The 22,487-nt window shown below is 41.5% G+C and overlaps 1 protein-coding gene across 3 annotated transcripts in view; it reads left to right on the forward strand.

Moving 5' to 3' along the window:
• The first annotated feature begins 3,231 nt into the window (after positions 1-3,231).
• Positions 3,232-22,487, forward strand: part of nsmfb (NMDA receptor synaptonuclear signaling and neuronal migration factor b) — a 49,047-nt gene continuing 29,791 nt past the window's right edge. For all 3 annotated transcript variants that reach the window (XR_015107876.1, XM_086169828.1, XM_086169827.1), the window contains exons 1-4: positions 3,232-3,443; positions 15,204-15,265; positions 17,197-17,958; positions 18,264-18,336. Coding sequence is in view for 2 of the 3 variants with exons in the window: in XM_086169828.1 (XP_086025954.1) it covers positions 3,280-3,443; positions 15,204-15,265; positions 17,197-17,958; positions 18,264-18,336 (1,061 nt within the window). In the remaining variant the exon portion in view is untranslated. The remainder of the gene's footprint in view (positions 3,444-15,203; positions 15,266-17,196; positions 17,959-18,263; positions 18,337-22,487) is intronic.

Raw genomic sequence — 22,487 nt, forward strand, 5'->3', positions numbered from 1 at the left:
GGCAACATATACAGACAACCATAAAAGAAAAGAAGGACCAGCATGTGGTTTTCTTAGATCTTGCTGATCCCTTCAGATCACTGCCTCGTGAGATTTTGTGGACAGCGTTCAATTTCTTTCCCGGAGAGCATCACAAGACTGGTCAAAGCCTGCTTCCACGACTTCCAGTTTTGAATAAATGTACTGGCTACCACAGCTGCTGGTAGTATTTTGAGATGGGCATAATGGCAGGCTGCATCATATCTCTACTGGCATTTACTAGGCAATGGAACTCATCATTTGTGCATCCCGATGGGTGGTCGGAGGGGAGCGGGTGAAGAGCTGGGTGCATCTTCCTCCAATCAAGGCGTACATAGACGACATGACGACAATAACAACGACACACGCATGCACCAAAGGCCTGCTGGACAAACTCCAGATGAACATCAAATGGGCACAAATGGCGATTAAACCAAGCAAATCTCACAGCATCTCCCTTGCTTGCCAATGAGAGATTTTACATCAGCAACTGGCCAATACCAACAGTCCAGGAGAACCCTATCAAGAGCCTTAGCTGCTAGTATAGTGAAGACCTAAAGGACTCGAAGCAGGTGGAACAACTCAGGCAGGATAAAATCAGTGTCCTCAAGCAGATTAACAACACTGCTTTCCCTGGGAAGCTGAAGCTCTGGTGTTTTCAGTTTGGGCTGTTACCAGCTATGAAGTCATTCCGTCCCATGCCACTCGGCTGGAGAGACTGGTGAATTCCTAAGTGAGGAACTGGCTTGGACTGCCAAGATGCCTAACCAGCATAAATCTGTATGGCAATGGAGCCCTCTCTCTGCCAATCTCAAGCCTAGTGGAAGAATAAAAATGTGCCAAAACAAGAATGTAGATTACCCTCAAAGAATTCTGGGATCCATATGTCAAAGTTGCTGTTCCAACCCTAGCAACCGGGAAGAAATGGAAGCCAGCTGCAGCAGTAATGGTGGCAAAGGCGGCCCTTAGACACCAGGAAATAGTGGGGCATGTCTAACATGACAGGGGAGGCCTTGACTTTGAGGCAACAACCCCCACATGGTCATGAAGGAGGTGCACCACCAGGAGGAAGCAGCCAGGTGTGCCAAGGCAGTCTCCCAAGCCCAGCAAGTCAATTGGATGAACTGGGAGGGTGTGGAGAGAAGGAAAATCATGTGGAGCGAGATGTGGAGTATGTAGCCTAACAGGCTAAGCTTCATCATCAAGGCCACATATGATATTTTGCCTCTCCGTCCAACCTACATCTGTGGTATGGAGAAGACCCAGCCTGTCCCCAGAGTGCAGCTCCAGCAACCCTGAAACACTGTAAGACAAGCCTGACACAGGGATGATACACCTGGCATCACAACCAAGTGCTCAAGTGCTTGGCAGCTGAGCTGGAGAACAGGAGGGTTGCCAACACCATGCCTCCAAATGCCCAGATTACCATCCCACAGATAAGGACCTTTATTTGGGAAAGGGAGAAACCAAGCCAGCACCTTCAGACTCAAGCCTACCGAACACAGCCCAGGATTGGGAAATGCTGGTAGACCTCAGCCAGAGACTCACCTTCCCATCCAAAATCACAGTGATCAACCTCGCCCAGACCTGATCCTCTGGTTCAAGTCCTGTTTACATGTCGTCATTGTTGACCTTACAGTCCCATGGGAGGATGCCATTGACACCGATTCAACAGCTGAAACAGTGGGGCGGGGCTTGAAAGGGAAGGTGTGGCCAGTCAAGGTGGGCTGCAGGGGCTCTGTGGCCAGTTCCACCACAAGGCTACTAAGGGAAGTCGGGATCAGAGGACAGGCCCAACGAAGGGCACAAAGAGCTTGGCGCTGCAGCATGTATGGAAGCAACATGGGCTGTGAATTCACCGCACGGTGCCACCATGCAACTCACACCCAGGTCTGTTCAGCCTGCAGAGGGCCAACCTCAGCAGAGGGTATCTTGTGATTATATGGTCGAAACACGCAATGAAGCCGGGGCACATAACTGATGATCGGTCGTGTCGGGGGCAACACGTGATCTCTGCAAAGCCCACCCCACCCAAGAGGACACCTACAACACAATTACCGTGCTGAAACTTAAGGATCTCTAACAGCTGGTCCTGTTAAGAATCTTGAATCAATTGACACTAACTGTTACACTTCTGTGACAAAAGAATTTCCCGTATGGGGATCAATAAAGTTTATCTTATCTTATCTTATCTTATCTTATCTTATCTTATCTTATCTTATCTTATCTTATCTTATCTTATCTTATCTTATCTTATCTTATCTTATCTTATCTTATCTCATCTTATCTTATCTTATCTTAACATGATGTGTGGTCAGATTTTAGTTATCATAAGAATTACAGGCTTTTCTGATGAATACAATATACGTGCTACAACAAAATATTAAGTTTACTTCAAGTGTTTTGGGTGATAATAATTTTCTCAAATGTCAACCAGTCATTGTAATCCATCCAACATTCCATATAGAAAACTGATAGATCAGCCAGATAACAGGAAAATGTCAACTCAGGTAAAAAATCAAATGAGATGAATTTGTCTGTCTGTTGGTTTCACTGGAAATTATTTTTGCCAATTCTGCAACCGTCTTCTGCAACAAGTTTTTCGAGAACTTAAGAAGCTTTAAACCTCAAATCAATTTTCAGATCACCTACATTTTGATATAATTTTTCTGTTGAATATATGATATTAATATATATAATATATAAAAATGACTACAGTAATTCCATCCATACTAATTTACCGGGCAATCAACACTTAGAGCACATACTTCAGTCCTGTTTATGTGTATAAGCTTACTCTATATGAAATATCGAAGGTTTCCCAGGACATTGCACATCTTTTATTTGTGCCTGGTGAGCTGTAGGTTTATTTATCCATCCACTTGATAAACAAGAGTCTTTGTTTACTGGCTTTTTTTTTAAATGTAGTGTGTTTCTCTCTCTCTCTCTTTGCGCCCTCCTCCCCCCTTTCAGTCAGGTTTGATCACGAAGGACTAAAAATCATTTATTTTTTTCAGCAGGGGGAGGTCTTCCATTGTCCTCGCCTACCCCGCACCTGTATCACACGCACGGGGAGGCGGGGTGGCGCGCTCCTCTTCCTTTTACGGTCCCAGTTTCCTCCCTGCAAACGTGGGAGTGACGCGGACAGCAGAGCGCGTCTCACTCCATCCATTCTCCTCCACGGCGCCTCGCTCAGCCCGCAGCCTACCGCAGATACTACATTTTAATGTCTTCTAAATACTCGTATCTCGTTGGATACGGATGATTCCCGTTCCCTTACGTTCTTCATTTCTGTCCGGTGATCAGTGTGTGGAATGGTGTGCACTTTCTCTCCTGGGTCGTTTCCCCTTCAGCATGGGAACTGCGGTGTCCAAAAGGAAGAATCTGAGGAGTGATGCGATATCTTCCGTGGCAGCAAAAGTTCGGTAAGTGTGATCGGGGAATGTCAAATTAAACACTTAAGATGTTTCTTTATGACTATAAGAAATAATCTTTAAAAAAAAAAAAAAAAAGAAATCATGCATTTAAACCAAAAGCTGACCGCAAATATCCAAGGTGGCGTTCTCTGCGCAGACAAACGGTCTGCACACCCAAGTTTCTTTTAGTTACTGTGCCGCATTACATGATTTTTACTTTTCACATTCTGTTTCATTATCGACTTCAGTATTATCTGCAAAAGAAATAGAAATGTAAAAAAAATATATGTAATGATTTTAATAATCTCTTCATAGTTTTGCAAGAGCAACCACTGCTGATCTCTTGAACGGTGTCTCTCATCCTGCTTCATGGTGCTTAACATACCCTTATCATGGCCAGTAACAAACACTCTAGTTAAATGGAATTAAATAAAACTCTAGCCTTATTCTATGCCATTTTCAGCCTCAAATCTCAAATCTCATCCTTCATGTGTGTGAAACATAGAGAGAAAGCAGCCACGTGGGGGAAAAGAAAGAATGCATGATTAACAAGTTGAAAGGTTCACAAACATAGTCAATGTTATTAGAAGCATTATCTTCACATTCATGTTTGCTTGAATTGCTGTGCACTAAATATGAACAAAGATGAATCTTCTATAGCTTTCATAGTCATGTAGGCTTTCAAATACCTTGAACCACCAGATGTTGTTATTGTGTGTAGAAAACAAAGAAAACCCTTTTTTGGTCCCTCAGTTTTGGTTTCTGGGTAAATGAGGAGCCGTAATGGTTTGCAGATTTAAGAAAGTTCACTGATGGATACCTTAAAATTGCAACAATTTTTTTGCATTCTATTTAACAACCTTCTGCATAAGCATATTTTTTGTGTTTGACCGACCAGCTGGATGAATCCCAGCTGGACATGTGACTAACTCCACTAACATGTAATGTTGAATATGAGTCATGCAATGAAAGGTCTTGTGTCGTGTTTGTCACATCAATGCGTTCAAAGGCTGCGGGGCGACTAATATTGAAAGGTGGAAAGATACACACTCTCGCTCTCTGACCTTAGGAGCTTTCTTAAGGAAAACTGAGGCTTTGTCTTTGTGCAGTGGAGTTTTCCTCTGTGAATGCACCATCCTGTATTCTGCAGTAATACATATGTAAAGGCAAGCAAGAAATTAGCTTTCCATACCACTGCTGTGCTCCTGTCAGCATCCATTCTCATAGTCTATTTATCTTTCTTTTGCTATTTATCACCGCCCTTTCCACTTGGCTCATTTTTTCACACCTCACACTTAACTCCTCCATCAATCACTTCAACCACAGCCACCATCACCGTTGTGCTTCGGACGGCAAGCAGGGAATATTTGTAGTATACAGTTCCTATCAGTAATCATCAGCTGTGCTATGCTGAGGAGAGTTTAATGGCTTTCAGCAAACATTAGCTCTTCCCTCCAGTCTTGGCCACTCTTTTGAGTTCAGCCAGCAGAAGCGTCTCAGTGCTGCTGAACATTCAAATCTGTCCATTTAGCAGTGAATAAGCAAGAATGAAAAACTTTCACCTCTCTGTCAAAATAGATCCATTTTTTTATGTTTTGTTGTGGAGTGTGTAAGGTTTATGCAGGGATGTTTCATGGAATCTCCTGTCTTTTTGATTCTCTGCACACCCCATTCAATATTTTCAATAGAAAATAAGAATAGTTTACTCAAGGCAACAAACAGCGTGTCACTTTTTCACAATTCTGTGCAATTCCTATCCTTACCATTTAGTTTGAAAGTTTAAGCCCCTGTACATAATTGCTGACGGGGATGTGACTCATCTCCGTCATGTGAGAAATACAGCTTTCTAATTAAGCCCCATGTTTGCATCATCAGATTGAACTTCGCAGTGTGTCTGTTGGGCCGCCGGGGGATAGAGCAGGGCGAGTTCTCATTTCACCTGGAGAAAATGCATCCAAACACGAAAGCTACCTCCATACGCTGTTGTGTTAGCAAACCGACACCTTGCTTGACAGCCGAGAACACACACAGCTTTGCACAACCTTGACAGTAACTAAACTTAGATGAGCTTAGAACTTTGTTATTTATTTATTTATTTACCCCGGTGCTGAATGAATTGGAAAATTTCACGGTTCTTGTTTTCCAAGACTTATATCCTACTTAAATGAACACTGTGACCCATTTTCATCCTATTCATGGGTTCTTGAACTCAAAGTGACATATGGTCCACATGCTTTCTGGTTATGGTTTGACATTTCTCAAATTACAATTTTAAGTATTTTAATAGTGACAGAAATTCTTAAGCAATTATTTTACTGGTTGGTAGGGGTAAGAATGCAATAAGCTAATGAGCACTGAGTACCTCCTTTCTTTCTTCACCCTGTTTGTATTTATGTCTTGCATTTGGGGGACAAATGGATGTCAAGTTGCCTTTTTTAGAAGCACAAACTCGTAGCCTGATAAGTTTCCTGTAAAATATATTATGTTCGTGTGTTGTTAAAGGACAATCAAGCTTTACAACATTCCATTTAATGAAAGACAATATAAAGTCAATCTGTAAGGAGTCCATAAGAAGGCCACTCGCAGAAGCTGATCCTGCATGACCCTATGTTAGTTTCTCTCTCTCCTCTCTCCAGGAGATACATTGTATTGCTGCTTCCTAGCACCAATTGATGAGCCTACTTGCAGCCTCGTACAGATATATAGTTACCTGATTCTTAGCTTTTGTTGTTTGTGTGAGAGTATCAGAACCAGTCCTTCCTAATAAAGTCATCAACCTTTTTCTTGTTCTCCACAAGATGTGCAGAAGCATTGGTACAGGGGAGCTGGCTTCAAATTTTTAGCCCTGTCAGTAGCTGCTCTGCCGTCTGGCTTGATTTCAGTTTCTGAATATTTGACTTGACTTGTTTTGGAACAAGTAGTCCTATGTTGAGGACATGCAAGCAAAGTAGTTTGACACTGTATCAGATATAGAGGATCCCTCTTCAGTTGGCTGAAAAAACAGCTAAAACAGGTGTTAGTTTGCCGATACTGTTTATTAATATCCATTCCAATAATCAATATCAAGAAGTTGGGTTGAGTGTTGTGACTTCAAAAATAAATGGTCATGCATTAAATTATCTCAATTATAGAACAGCTATTAAACTTGTCTTACCGAGCATTTGACGGCTTCTCCTATTTTTTTTTTTTTTTCTGTGTTAACACAAAAGTTTTAAATTTGTTAATGAGGTTATGTGTTTAGGTGTAATATGTATTTTCATGAGGGCATTACATAATGCAATAAAATATACTTTAATGAAGAGCAATCATATCCATGGCAATCATCATATTACATTCATTACGCATTAAAATCTCTTTTGAAGTCAGATGCAAAAATATTGATTTGTCAGCCAAAGAGTTGACATCCAGGGAATGAGTAAGTCTGTTCAAATATGAACAGATCTGTTGCCATGGATCTGTTGTTTGTTTTTACTCATGTCATGGAGCCAGAATTCACCCAAGAAACGTACAAGTAATTGCTTGAGTTTATTTGCAATAATAACTTAACTTGAAAAAATGTAATTCATATTTAAACACAGCGGTGTAAACTTTGGATACATATCAGGTCCTTTGCAGTCATGGATTTATGTAAATTTTAATATATGATGAAAAAAGAGCTTGCAAATCAGCATTTTGTGCACACTAAACGATAATTTATGCTTCAGCCAAGCTGCATTATGAAGGCTTCCTTCAGACATCCTTCAGAGACTACATGTGGTAGCATAGCATTGCAGACTGGATCCAATGCTTGTAAATGCCTGTGCATGGGTATATCTATTTAATATATATATAACTGTACATCTGTACAATTGGCAGAAGAAAAACTGTACATTTATGCGATGCACTCTGCATGTATGCAGTACATATAACACAAGATGCAATACACTTTGGGCGGAAGGAGGGGTGGTTAGTGGGTATCGGAAGCTTTTGGGAGTTGAGAGGTTGGACACTTTGGGGACAAATGTTACCCTCCTCCCCCAGGTTTTGAGGCGGGGGAAAAGGAGCCAGCGTCCTAAGATGAGCCCCTCAATTGCTGGGAACAGGGTATGGGATGGATCCTGAAGGACTCTGTTTACTGTCCTAACAGTTTGTTGGTTGTGGAGTCAGGAGAGAGATCTGACAGGTTGGCCAATGAGTTTAGAGCAGACCTTGGCGGTGTGCTCTCGGTGGTTCTTGTCTTAGAGACTAATCTAGCAGAACCAGCAGGTGTTGGAGAAGGTCATTATACTCTCAATAAAGGAGTAATAGAATGTGGTCAGGATGGTACTACTCACGTCAAATTGTGATGTGAGGATCTCTTCCGTGTTTCAGGGAAACCTCAGGTGGTTGTCAAAGACAGTGCCCAGGTATTTATACTCCCTCACCAACAAAGACGTCACTTCCCATGAGAACAACATCATCCTGATGTTCACAGACGACACTGCAATGATAGGACACATCACTGCCATTGCCAAATAGCCTACAGGAAAGAGGTGGACAGTCTGGTGCCATGATGTGAGGACAACAACCTCACCCTCAAGATGGACAAGATGAAGGGGATGGTAGTGGACATTAGAAAGGAGAGGAGACCTCATCAGCCACTGTTAGTCTTGAGGCCAAGAGGGTGAGCAGCTGGGTGTCCAAATCAGGAAGGACTTGACCTGGTCCCTCAACACCACGCAGATGGTTAAGAGGGCTCGACACACTATACTTTCTAAGGAGGCTGAGGCAGTTTATCATGTCATCAGCAACTTCTACAGCCGCATTGTTTAGAGCATCTAAAGAGTTACTACCTTGGTCCTCTGTCCTTGGATTGGACAACATGGACAGGAGAACAGTGTCATCAGCAAACTTTACAAGGTGGCAGTTTGGTTGGGTGGACCTGAAATTGTCTGTGTAGAAGATTTGGAGGATACAGGCTTATGGTTAGCTGCTATGGAGAAGATGTAAACCAACACCCACAGCTGATGAACCACTGGAAGAATTGGTGATTGAGGCGGATGGATGGGTGTTCAGCCTCTCAGTTTGTATGCAGGGTTGCACAGTGTTGAAAGATGAGAAGTCTGCAAACAGGAGGCTGACTTGTTGATGAAGGTTTTTAGGGGTCTTCGGATTGAGTCAATGAAGATCTTTGCATCATCCACCCCTCTGTCTACCCAGAAGGCAAACTGGAGAGGATGAACCAGGGGTTCACTTACTCTGATGTGGGTTTTTACAACTCTCTCCAAGGCCTTCATCACGAGAGCAATGAGAGCCAAAAGCCTGAGGTCATTTCAGGACTTTTTTGGTATAGGAATCCCAGTTGAGTACTTCCACACCTGAGGGACTGTTCCGCAGGATAGGAAGTTGTAGCAATGGAGATGGAATACTCCTCCTAGCTGCTTAAGCCTATCCCTAGATTGGTTGTCTGGACCAGATTCTGAGATTATTTTCTCAAGTTTTTATGTGTTTATGACTTTTAGCTCATGTATAGGTCAAGTCAGTGAGTGTGTAAACCTGATTGGAATTTTTTGATTACGCTGAAAAACATTTGTTTTACAATGGTTTGGTACTTTATTTGAATTCAGTCACTGTCTTTATATATTTGTTAACACAAAGATGTGTGTGTGTGTGTGTGGGGGGGGGGGGGGGGTTGTATTTTGAAATAGTTTCAGATAATATAAAAAAAAAAAGTAGCTCACAAAGCTAACTGTGCTCCACAGCTTCTGCTTCAAGTCCTCCTGTAGAGCAGCACCCATCTCCTCAGCTGTATTTGATAATGGGGTGTGAAGTTGCCTGTTCACTGAGTAGAGCATTTCAGAGAAGGAAGAAAATTGAATGTGGGTCAGGATTTTTTTTTAAATCACATAAGCGAGCAATATTTTTACCATTCAATGCAACTCCTAATTGCGTACGCAGTGTGCACAAGACATAGCAATCATGTATCTGCCGACTGAACAGTCTTCAAAATTCACACAGGTAATGCACATTTGTGCAATAGCCCACTCCCCAATGTCAGTCTCAGACACACAAAAGGAAAATGATTCATGTAAGCAAAAGACCTTTTCCCCTCCATCTCTGGTACTAGATGATACTACTGAGGATACTTCCCCTCCAGCTGTGGCTTTCACAGCCATGCCCTTAGAAGTGAATGTGTCCCCAGGTATCTAAAGACTCCTATATCATATTAGTCCTACTCTTCCATTCAAAGGAAAACTAGAAAGGGAATATATGACCATCAAATATGAACACGTAGTCTCTGCATCATTTGCCGGTCAATGTCCTGCTTGTTTAAGTCTTTTTTATTTTGCTTACTATTCCTCTGATTTCCCCTCTCTCTCTTGTTATATTTCTATTTTGGTCATATAGACTGCACTCCCTCTCGTCATCTCATCTCTTTTGCCTCCTCCCCTCTCCTCGTGTCACATGGCTGAAACACGCTACAGGGGGAAAACACCAAAATCGCAGAGCAGCTGTGTGAAGCCATTGGCAGACATAACCAATCTTATATTCGATGTTCTTCTGCAAGTGATGTGTGATTTTTTTTTTTTTTTGTCTTTTGGAAGTCATATAGATAAGTGAATAAATATATTCTTAAAAGCCTTTAATGGCTTTTGTAGAAATGATGAACTGATTTTTCAGATGAGCATAAACCTGAACAATACAAATTTTCTATTGTGCCTGTGCTTGAAAGCTACAAGTTGAACATGTGCAATTTATTTTTGTGTGACAGGAAAGCCTAAATAATACTGAAGGGGGGTGGCATGGTGGCGCAGTGGGTAGTGCTTCGGGCTCACAGTATGTAGGACCCTGGCTTCATTCTGACAAGGGGACCTTGCAGGTTAATTGGGAAAATTTGCCCCGGATATGTGGATCTGCAATTGACTGGTGACTAGTCCTGGGTGTACCCCACCTCTTGCCTGATGACAGATGGGATAAGATACAGCATCTTCTGCAACCCTGAGTGCAGGATATGCGTCAGAAGAGGAACTGTAGGGAGTTCTTGATCACACATTGCCAAAATTTATAATTATTATCGATGTAAGTGAAAAAGCCTCTTGGATGACAGTTGAAACTAAAACTTACTCGATGGTTGTAATCTACAATTAGATTTGACAACAATTGACAATGATCTGAACTACTGAGATCCTTCACAGATACTCTTATGATGAAACTGAAGTTCAGATTAAAATAGGAGAAAATGTCATTATGGTTGAGGAATTCTACCCTTACTCGAACTGCCACCTTGGTGGTGGAGGGGTTTGTGTGTCCCAGTGATCCTATGAGCTCACTTGGCTTTATGCCCTTGTTAGAGTCACCAAAGGCAAACAGGTCATTGATGAGGAACCAGACAAAGTGTGGTTCAAAGACCTCCATGATGAAAAAAGACTAATGGACTTTGTTTACTCTCCTTCTGATATTGGTCACCAAGACCCTTGTGGAGGCAGGCCAAGGGGTAGGGCTTGAAGGTGAGTGCATGGTGGCCTGGCTTAGAATCGTGTGCAGAGTTGGGCACAGCCAACATGGAACAACTTAGACACCCAATCCCATTGGCCCAGTGTGAAGCAAAGATAGTGGCAGGGACCTTGATGGTCCAATGTTTGACTGCAGATGCTGTCTCTGGTAATGTGGAACATCAACTGTCTGGGATAAAAGGAGCTGTAACTTGTGCAAGTGGCTCCTGGAAGGACTCCGGGACTAGTCTCCTTTGGAAGGGTTGGACTTGGTCTGAGGCATTAATCGTGTGTGGGTATACTTATCACCCTTTGGCTTCCCACCTGTAGATTGAGGTTTAACTCTCCCTGCTGTTTGTGCCTATGCACAAAATAGCAACACCAAACATACTGCCTTCTGGATTCCTTGTAGGGGTCCTGGAGATCATTGCTGCCAAGGAGTCCCCCATTCTGCTGGACAACTTCAATGTTCATGAGAAGAACACAGAAGGGCATGACTGCGACAAACACCCCCCCTCAGCTTGAACCCAAGTGCTGTATTGGTCCTTGACATCTGTGCCTGTCAGAGACTGTTTATATCTAGCAGCTTCTTGTACATTTAGGAAAAAAGAGGGGTGGAGCTGTCAAGTGATCAGCCCCTGGTGGTGAGTTGACTCGTGAGGGAGGATGTCAGTCAGACCTAGCAGGCCAAAATTGTTTTGTGAGGGTCTGTTGGGAGCATCTGGCAGAGTCCCCTGTCAGAAAGAGCTTTGACTATGTCCTGGCAAAGGTGAGGGGCATTCAGTCTGAGTGGGCCATGCTCCATGCTTCGATTTTTGATGTGGCAGACTGGAACTTGGTAATCGGTTCCTGTCATTGTGGTAAGCCCTGAGCCCATTGGTACTACAAGCTGTGTGGAGAAGCTGATGTCCTATATGCCATTTTGTCCTAAATGTCATTTTGGCCTGTGGGATACAGGATATGCTGTAAGGGCTATGCCTATCGGCTGGCCTACAAACGCGAAGTCACGATTTCTGCTGAAGAGTTGTATGTAGTCACTAAGATGATGGAGAATTCACCATGACCTGGATGACCGAGAACCTCCACAGACATTAGCACTAACACATGCTACCGTGTGAAGTGATGCAGGTAAAACATTTTAATTTGACCAACTGTGGAGGCCTTCCTATGATTTGGAGTTGGTCAGTTATTAAGAAAAAAATGTGTCTGTGCTCAGAAGCACAAAGGAGCTTAATTTGCGCACCGAGCCTAGTTACTTTGTAGAAACAGAGTTTTGAGACTACTTTTTTCTTGTGGAGTTGTGGACTGGAGTTTTGAGTGGAAGTAGAACATTTTGTCAAGTAGATGGATCAGACATGATAGAATTTCTTTCTCATGTCCTCTCGCTTCCTCCTCCTCTTCCATCATGCAGGTTGGGAGGGGTGATTTCACGGGTAATGCCACCACCGCACGTGCTGCCTCATATTTTATTACTTAGGATGTCGAAGCACGAAGGCATACATACCACAGCACCAACACAGCCATTCCATTTCATTGCAGCCTCGGGAGATTCAACCCCATTTTGCATGTAGAAAGCCTGTCGTGCATTCCATTTATTCCTCTGCACAACGCTCTGCATGCAAACTGTGTGAGAGTCTGTGTGTTAGAATGCCAGGTCAGAGTGAGTGGGAACAGAGTGATTACAGGCTGTGTTGTTTCTCCATAGGTGTGTGTGGCCTATATCTTTTACGACATGTGCACTGACAGTATGTGGGAGTTTCAGCACGAGGAATGAAAAAAAAAGAATTTTACACTGTAGAACAATTGCTCATTTTACTTGTGTTTGTAGCAGTCTACAATAAAAGGCCTCTTTTTGCTTAGGCTTTTATTTAGAATGAACACATTTAAAATTGATTTTAAATAACTGAAAAGGATCCCTGTTGTTAGCATAGTTTAGTTTAATCTATTATGCTTATCCTTGGATGCTGTTGTTCCTTAAAAAAACGACACATCACTGCTTTAAGATTGGTCAATAATTCTTGCTTATTTTTACCCAAAGAAAAGAAGTCAAGTGAGACTGTTAAGATGACAAAAAAGGAGGGTTAAGGGAAGAATGGCTTGGTTAGCCCAACAGAGCTACTTGGTTAGTTTTAGAAAAACATCATTGCACAGTAGACAAGAAATCTAAATGGTTTAAGTTTAACTAACAGAAACATGCCTATTTACCTCCTTTTAAAAGGGGAACTCCACAAGAGATAACTAATTGACATTGATATTCTTTGCCTCATACTAGAATGCATTGTTAAAAAAGCAAGAAGAATTATTTCTTTAAAAATCACTATTTATAACATATGTTTTTAACCCACGGGTGCTGCCGTTGTTTTACGAGTGAAATGCATGCTGGGTTGATGATGAAATTGCATTGTGTTAACTTGGGCTTTTCGCAAGAGTTAACTTTTCGTTCTGTGCAGTATATATGGTGATAATTGCATATTGTGCTGCTTTTGGGTGCAGTTTGAGTGATGGTAGTCTACACAGCTTTCCAAGGGACAAGAAAGGAGGAAAGGAGTGTGAAATTGCTTTTGGACTTTCATAGCTTCCTCTGGATCTGCGGTTGTGTTCTCACCACTTCTCTCTAGATGTATTTGATGCACTCAGCTGACCTAAGCTGCTGAAAGAACTCACAGGTATTGCTAGTTTTAAATGGACACTGAAGCCAAATGCCGTGCCTACGATTTTCTTTCACAAGACTACAAAGGGTCCTCAGGAAATGAGTAAAGCCTGCTCAAAGAAATGGCATAGCCAGGGAATTCTGGATGTTCTCCTGCGAGGATGTCAACAACCTGCTACTGCAGAAGTAGCATCTGATGGTCACAAGCAAGATCATGGAGGAAGCTGATGATGAGTCACCCAGTCAGTCAGCACAGGAGTCCTTAAGTCTACAGTGAACAGCCGATGACAGTCTCCGTTAGCATAGAAAAGCAGTTGCCGCTTACAAACCAAGTGACTATAGCCAACACTTATCTCTTTGCATCTTGTTAAAGATGATTTTAACCTCTGTCTTCGGTGTAATCCTCCTCACTCACATCTCTCTCAGGTTCAAATGGATAGGGTTGAACAGAGGACATATGTTTTGCACTTTAGCCTAAAATGAATGGGACAGAGCCCAGTGCATGCTTATGACATCACTACTTAGAAATCATTGTGATGTAAATAACAGTTTTGACCTTCAAGTGAAAAGTTTTTACAATGTCATACAAACTAAGATATTTAAAGAGATTTTATGTATGTAGAAAATATTGATCAAATAAGACAATATCTTAGTAACCAGAGATCACTTGTAACAATGTTAAATCACAATTGGAGTTAATAATAATAATAATAATAATAATAATAATAATAATAATAATGTCCATTATTATAATCTTGAGAGAAATTAAAAGGTTGGATCCTCTTCTCATGGTTTAGGTAGAGCCATACAGACCCTCTAGTTATTGGCATTATTTATCATGGTGACATTTTGGTAAAAGGGGATCACAATCACTTGCTGCTGTACGGGTTAGAAAGGCAGCTTGAGCTTCTAGCTTACAATTCTGCATCAGACTTTGTATTCAGATCTTTCTTGCTGGCTGTTTCTGACACAAAAAAAGGTTATCAGAGTTTAGATTGGCCTCATTGTCATACATTTTTATAAAATGGTCTGCCATTGTAGACCATTTTATAAAATGGCTCTCATTTTCTGTTGCATTTTAGAGAACATTTCATTTCAACTAGTTTGGAGAAATGATACCCAAAAGGGATAAAAAAATGTTTTGATGGTAAGATTTAACTTTATAGCATTCGTACAAAGCTAGTTACCTGGGAATGACCTTTGAAAGAGGGCATCTTGTTTTTAGTGATTCACAGTAAGTCTGTTAAGCTTTTATGTCAGCATGCCTATATTTATTTCCTGGCTTTATTGATGATCCAAGCAAAATCTCAATCCCCTATGTGTCATGCCAGCTGTGTGGAAAAGGTAAGCAGCAGCTTCCAAGCTATTTTCCAAACCCACCTGTCTATGTGTAAAAATAATTCTCTCTAATTCTCTGGAGACAACTGGTTTTCAGAATTGGCAACAAAGGAAGTAAAATACACTGGGCCCAAGATGTCTGTGATGGTGGCATCATCTTGACTAGTTGCGTAGAATGACTGCCACCCAATAATGGGCTTCACAAAGACTAAAAAAAAATGAATAAATACAAAAAAAAATCAAAGCTCTTTATGAGTCACATTTTTGTCAGACAATAGCAGTTATGCAGCAGGCTCATGTTTTAGTGGTGTCTGTTTTTTTTGATTACAGAGCAGCCAGAGCATTTGGAGATTACTTGTCCAATACCAATCCAGAGAATCGCAATAGAGCAGGTAGGTGACACACATACACACACATGCACACATGCCATTATGCACAGTGAAAATGAAACAAAAGCTTCAAGGTTTGTGTCATGTTGCCCATTTCATTTATGAATAACATGTCAAGCAAGGTAAATTACATCTGGAAGAGCCTTTTTCTCCGCTAACACAGGACAGAACAGTATATTAGTCCATAAAGGACTGTGTGTCAATTGTGTATATTCATACTCACTTCGTTTTTATATTATTATGTGTTATTTTCAACACTGATGTATTATGAACGCAGGGGGTGAAGGCACTCACCATTAACATACCCTTGTCCATAGTTTGATTAACTTTTTGGCCATGTTGTCAGACTTGTGTATGTTCTGGGGACTCAGGTGAAGAAGGGGGGGACCTGTCAATTGATCACCTCTTGGCAATAAGCTGGAATGGATGGTTGATGAAGATGCCGGTCAGACCTGGCAGTCCCAAACATATTGTGAGGGTCTGTTGGGAATGTCTGGCTGAGGCCATAAGGTAGTCTGCACCTCTTGGGGAGGTAAACTCGAACCCACTGGTGGACCCCTTCAGTGAGGGATGCCATCAAACTGAAGGAGTTTGTAAGAAGAATCCTATCCTATCCTATCCTCCCAACACCTGTTTAGGTGTTGGGAGGTAAATGACAGTCGGCCCAAGTGGCATGTGGCTTTGGTGGTCACTGCAGTAAAAACTTGGGGGCGGGAGGAGTTCAGAGAGGCAATGGCAAATGACTCGAGGAGGGTTTCGAGGAGATATTGGTCCATCATCTAGCAGCTCAGAAGAGGGGAAGCAGTATACCATCAACATGGTGTATTGTTGCGATAGTGCACTTCTGACCTCGACCTGGGACATTGTGGATTGGTAAGAGGAATACTTCCAAGGCCTCCTCATTCCCGATGACAAGCCATCCAATGAGGAAGCATTGGAGTCGGCACTTTTTGTTGGACCCCCCTATTTCTGGGGATGAAGTTGCAGAGGTACTCAAAAAGCTCTTAGGTGATTTCGAGGAACCGCTTAGATGGCGAAGGGATCCGGTCTGATGGCTATTGGATTCGGACTCTGCTTTTTGCAGATGACATGTTCCTCTTGGCTTCATCAGTCTGTGGTTTCCAGCTCTTGCTGCTCCTCCTCATTGAGAAGAGTCAGATGAGGTGTATCCTGGATGCCCCTCTGGTGAGTGGCATGTACAATCAAAGGGAGGCCCCGGGGAAGATGGGAAGATCCAGGACATGCTGGAGAGACTGGCTGGGTTTGGAATTTTTCGGGATTCCCCCGGAAGAGCTGGACCAAGTAGCTGGGAAAAGGGAAGTCTGGGCCTCTCTGCCTCAGCTACTGCCCCCGCAACCCAACGCCGAATAAGTAGTGGAGGATGGATGGGGTGTATACAGGGATTTCAGCGATGCCTTCATGATAGAAATTTACAAACATTTTGTCTACCCATAGCAATGTTAGAGGACATATTAACCCTCTCAGGCTCAAATTAAGTTGTAGTTGCAGGAAAAATCTGATATTTGGCTGTCGCAAATCTGCAACATCTGCCTGGAGAAGGTTAAAAGCTGGAAAAAGTTGTATAATCTCAATATTGAAATATATGCACAGATCTTTTACTACTATCAGTAGCAACCTTTCAGAATGAATCTTTATGAAAATGAGTGCTGCCAATTTGTTCTTCTTGTAGTTGTGATTTGTGGTGCTTTTGAACAGCGCTGATTTTCAAAGAGGGATGTTTTTATTATTTTTTTTTTTTTTAGGCCTTCTGAATATCAGCAAAATCAAACTCTAAGACCTCTCATACTCCCTATCTCTATTCACCAATACTACATTTACATACCTGCTTGGTAATAACTCTGTATAAAAAAGGCATAACTAAAATTGCATTTGGGGCTCCTCATCAGTCTCATTCTCTCTTACTCTATTTCCAGATCATCTATTGTCAAACACCTTCCCTGACCAAGGCTGTGAGACTCCAGACATCAGCCACCTCCAAAACAACAATCTACCGCCACAGAGCTGTTGTTTACCCATAACTAAGCCCAGTCAGTCCAGTCAGTCCAATCCCAGTGCTTGTTTACGATCCCAGCCACAGGCAAACTCCCACCAAGCTCGCACACCTCTGGGACCCTCTAAACGCAGGCTCTCTGTTGAGCGTAGCCTCTCTGTGGAGAAACCGCCAGGTGCCAAGGGCTCCGAGGGGACCACGGCTCTGAAACCACCTAGAGTGTATACCATTACAAGGGAGGTAGCGATGACCCTAGAGGGCCGTGGTAGTGAGGAGAGTCTGGAGCTGGATGTGCTGAATGGTTGCAGGGAACAGCCTCATTCCCAGGCACTAGACCACAACCCGTCCTGCACCAGTCAGCCATCTGTCACAGCTGCACACAGTAGCCACCACCGCAGTAGCCATCACCGCAGCAACTATAACCAAGTTTACCAGCATCAAGGAGCAATGCCCTCATCGTCTCAGCCACTGCAGAGCTCAGGCAGTGCCAACAACATCCGAGACTGGGGGATGAAGAGAGGGGGGCCGCGGGACGATTACTCCCCAGACTGTGTTTCATGCATTCGTGCTCCATGTCAAAGCCAGCGTTCCCTAGACCTGGAAGTCTCACTCCGGGATGGGGGAAAGTATTATAAGAAGTTGGAGAGGATGCACAGCGAGGACCGAGTATCTACTGAGGACAGGGGTAAAAATAATGGATTTTGAGCATGGATGAAAGCCTACGTTAAACGCGTTTGACCTTTCTCATAGGCTCTTTTCTAATTCCCATTTGCATTATAAATGACCACATAGTATTATATCCAATCTTACCGATAAGCAGCATAGCTGGTCTGTTACAATTGCATCTATGTTTAAGTAATTAATCCTCAGAGTTCATTTTAAGCTTTTGGCTGCATGCCTCTCCGCCAATTGCAAGGCCCCTGTTGTGGTATTCTGTTTGCTAACAACACACCTGCTTTTTTTTTTTTTTTTTTTTTTTTTTTTTTGCAGAGGACTCTTCTAATACCTGGTTCCCCAAAGAGAATATGTTCAGCTTTCAGACAGCCACCACCACCATGCAGGCGTGAGTACAGCATGGAAATCTGCCTTCACTCCCACTCCATGCATCACCGTGTCACACTGGACCACCTGCATGTTGGCAAGATATAAGCTTTTACAAACCAATTTCCAATAAAGTTTGGATGTTGTGTAAAACATAAATGAAATAGAATACAATGATTTGAAAATTATTTTCAACCAAAATTCAGTTGAATACACTTCAAAGACAAGATATTCTAAGGTTCAAACGGAAAAACTTTAATGTTTTTTCCAAATATTGACTCATTTTGAATTTGATGCCTGCAACACATTACAAAAAACCTGAGACCGGGGCATTTTTACCACTATGTTGCATCACCTTTTTCTTTTATCAACACTCAATCAGATTTTGGAAATGATGACACTACTTGTTTAAGCTTTGTAATTGGAATTCTAACCCATTTGTGCTTTTTGTGCAACTTCAGTTGCTCAACAGTCTGGGGTCTCCATTGTCTGAGTTTTGGCTTCATAATGCACCAAACATTTTCAATAGGAGACAAGTCTGTACCGCAGGGAGGCCTGTCCAGTACCCAAAATCTAATTACTATGAAACCATGCTGTTGTAATGCGTGCCGACTGTGGCTCGTTATTGTCTCTCTGAAATTCGAAGGGACGTCCATGAAAAAGACATCGCTTGGATAGCAGCATATGTTCTTCCAAAACCTGCATGTATCTTTCAGCATTAACGGTGCCTTCACAGATGTGTGAGTTCGCCATGCTGTGGGCCTTAACACAACTACCTTAATATACAGCGACAGACTGTATTAACTGACAGTGTTTTTCTCAAGTGTTCCTGAGCCCACAAGGCAATATCCTTTACAGAAAGATGCCGGTTTTAAATGCTGAAGCATCTGAGGGATCGAAGGTCACGGGCGTTCAATATAGGTTTTCAGCCATGCCACTTGCAGACAGAGATTTCTCCACTTTCTCTGAATCTTTTGACAATATTATGGACCGCAGATTATGTAATCCTTAAATTCCTTGCAGTTGCACATTGAATTTTTCTTAAGCTGTTGCTCATACAGTTGTTCACAAAGTGGTGAACTTTGCCCCATCATTGCCTTGGACCAACAAAGTCTTTTCGGGATGCTTCTCTTATACTCAATTATGACACTCACCTGATGATTGCTTGTTAGATGAAGGTTATAGATAATGATAAAAGGAAAAGGTGATGTAACACAGTGGTAAAAATGCCTCTGTCTAATCTTTTGGGGAATGAGTTGCAGGCATCAAATTCAAAATTAGTGAATATTTCCAACACATGTTTATCATTTTGAACTGTAAATATATTGTCTTTGGAGTGTATTCAGCTGAATATAGCTTGAAAGTGATTTGCAAATCATTGTATTCTGTTTTTATTTATGTTTTACACAATGGCCAAACTTCAGTGGAATTGAGGTTTATAGTTACATGACGGGTGGCAGAAATGTGGTATATCTCAACAAAATCCAAAAGACTTTTCTCACACCTTGTCTATTGGAGGAACCTTGTATATTCCACAAGGATGTATGAAAGTCAACGGAAGGTAAAATCATGTGTCAGTCACAAAAAAAAAAATGAAATTAGATAGGAAACAGTGCAAAAAATGGGTTTCCTTTGGGTTCTGCGGTTTCTTCCCACAGTCCAAAAACAGGCAGCAGGTTATTTGGAAAAACTGGGAAAATTAGCCAGATGCATAAATGACAGAGTAAATGGTTGTCTGTTTCTATATGTGGACCTGCAATTGACTGGCTTTCAGTCTGGGGTGTAGCCTGCCTCTTGCGGGATGACAGCTGGGATAGGCTCCAGCATCCCCCGTGACTCTAAGTTGAATAAATGTTAGATGATGGATGGATGTACACATTAGAAAAAAAAAATGTAATTTTGGAACTGTTAGGCTTTAATTAAAAAGTTTTACAAAAGTTTTGTTTTCAAAAATAAGGTAACTTTTACATTTTTCTTTTTTATTCATAAGTCTATCCTTAGAAGAATACTAATCGCAAATTTTACCTACCTGTAAATATGTTTGCTGAACATGGCGTGGCAACCAACCTAAATAGCATTCTCTCAAAATCCTTTTACTTAATTATTAAGTTACATTTCAACCTGGATTCATTTCAAAAGTCAACAGAAGTAATGACACAAATATGTCAAAATATCTCATACTCAATAAAACTTAGATAGATACCAACTTATATTTGTGAATGAATATTGTGAATGTGAAGTATGTGTAAACCTATAGCCTTTCTCATATTGTTTGCAACAGTTTAGGGTTGAGAGATGGGTGTCTATTGCTCTTAATGCTTTCTGTTAGTAATAGATATACTACCAATTGATGCGTCCCAGTGTTTGGATGTTAATGTATCAACAATTCTCTACACATAGTTTTAAACTTTAAGATGTTACAGTCATCAGAAGTGAAACATCTTGGAGGGATTTAGGACTGGAAAGTACAGCATGTGCATTGGTCCAGGCAGCCTCCTCTGCACTCCGTGGCAACTTAATTACCACCTATCACCCGGATCTTGCAATAATGACAAAGCTCACCCACCATAATCTTTCCACTCTTCTTGCCCACGTTTATTCATTTTGCCCATGCAGTGTGGCAGCTTCTCCCCTCTCTCTTCCCATCTGTTTCCATCCACCCCTGTCTATTAGGGTCAGACTGATTCATGTGTCTGACCCTGGCCTTTTATCAAAAATCACTGGTTCCTCTTGTTGCTAATCTGTAAGTCTCTGTATTTGTTTGATTTAATGAGACCTTTTGTTCAGATAAAAATAATAATCTGCTTCTTCATTTCACCTATGAGCTTCAGTATGTAAGCTTTAATTAGACATTGTAAAGGTTATCATTTACATCAGGATATTTTCATTTTAGATAGAAATGCTCAACTGAAGGTGAGTGGAGTAGTTTTTTCTTTTTGTTGTTGTGTCCTAACCTCAAAGTAAGCGCTGCTCTACGAGTCTCTGATGTCTGCGGAGTATTTGGCTGCACCTTTGCTAACTTCTCTTTCATTTTTCTGCTTTCTCTCCGCTCTCTGTGGCGGCTTTCCAAACCACAACTGTAGAATATCGTGAGTAACCCTTTCAACCACCACTTTCATCCTCCTTGTTGCTCTTTTTCTTATTGTGTAAGTTAGGTGTTGTGTTTTGAACCCTGTTCCTCATGTGGCTTAGGGCTTTGCAGTCTGCTTTCCCCTTACACTTCAATTTCTGCTGGACTGGGTGTCTCAAGTTACAGATTTAGTCATTAAAAGACTGAAGAGCAGAAAAAAAAAAATCTGAATACTAAATTAAATACTAAATCTAGGATTTAGTATTTAAAATTTAGGATTTAGCATTTCAAATTTAGCCTTTTATAAGCTAAACTTCAGACCTGATATAAATTGGTATATATGTGGGAAATGCTTCATATGGTGACTCATGGTTTTGTGTGAAAGATGAGTCTGTTTATCAAGTTCTGTACCAAAGAAATGTCTTCCAAAGAAATAAGAGGGCCTTAGCTATGATCTGATTTACTTCTGAGAAAGGGATAAAAATGAACCAGACTTTTCTCTCTGGTTAGCAGATAACTGGGACGTTATGAAGCATTTTTTACTTGTGTGTTGGCCAAATCAGACACACCATCATATTGGAGTGGGTGCATATCCTATTGTGGTTCCTTGGATGTTTTGAGCCACTATAACCTTCCCAAAACACCAATTAGTTGTGGGACCTATGAATTAAATGTTGAGTTTCCTCATATACATATGAAAATCCAACTTTAAACCATTTTCAACTATTATATCATGCCGACTTTAAGGTTAGACCAGAGGAATAGAAATGTGCAGAATATAAAATTGTGTGGGAGGAAACCTGATTTTACAAGATGGACTACACACCACTGTTTGGGATAAGCTTTTGTTTTTATGGTATAGATGCTATGGTGCCTCTTATATATATAACACTATGCCATAACACTCCCTTTGCAATGTGGTCTGGAGGCAAAGGTTTTAGTTGGATATCTAAATGTTTATTTTAGAGGGACGAATTGGACTGCCACTACTGTTAAGGCCTATTAATAATATATGTAATATGTATCATATGTACAACTGGTTTGGAATTATGCAATTTTACATTTTGAAGAAAACTCAGGACAAACTTTGAGCTCTGTATTTA

The sequence above is a fragment of the Fistularia commersonii genome, chromosome 22 (genome assembly GCF_037954325.1).
Source record: "Fistularia commersonii isolate RoL2024-O1a breed Wild chromosome 22, RoL_Fcom_v1.0, whole genome shotgun sequence".
Taxonomy (NCBI): domain Eukaryota; kingdom Metazoa; phylum Chordata; class Actinopteri; order Syngnathiformes; family Fistulariidae; genus Fistularia; species Fistularia commersonii.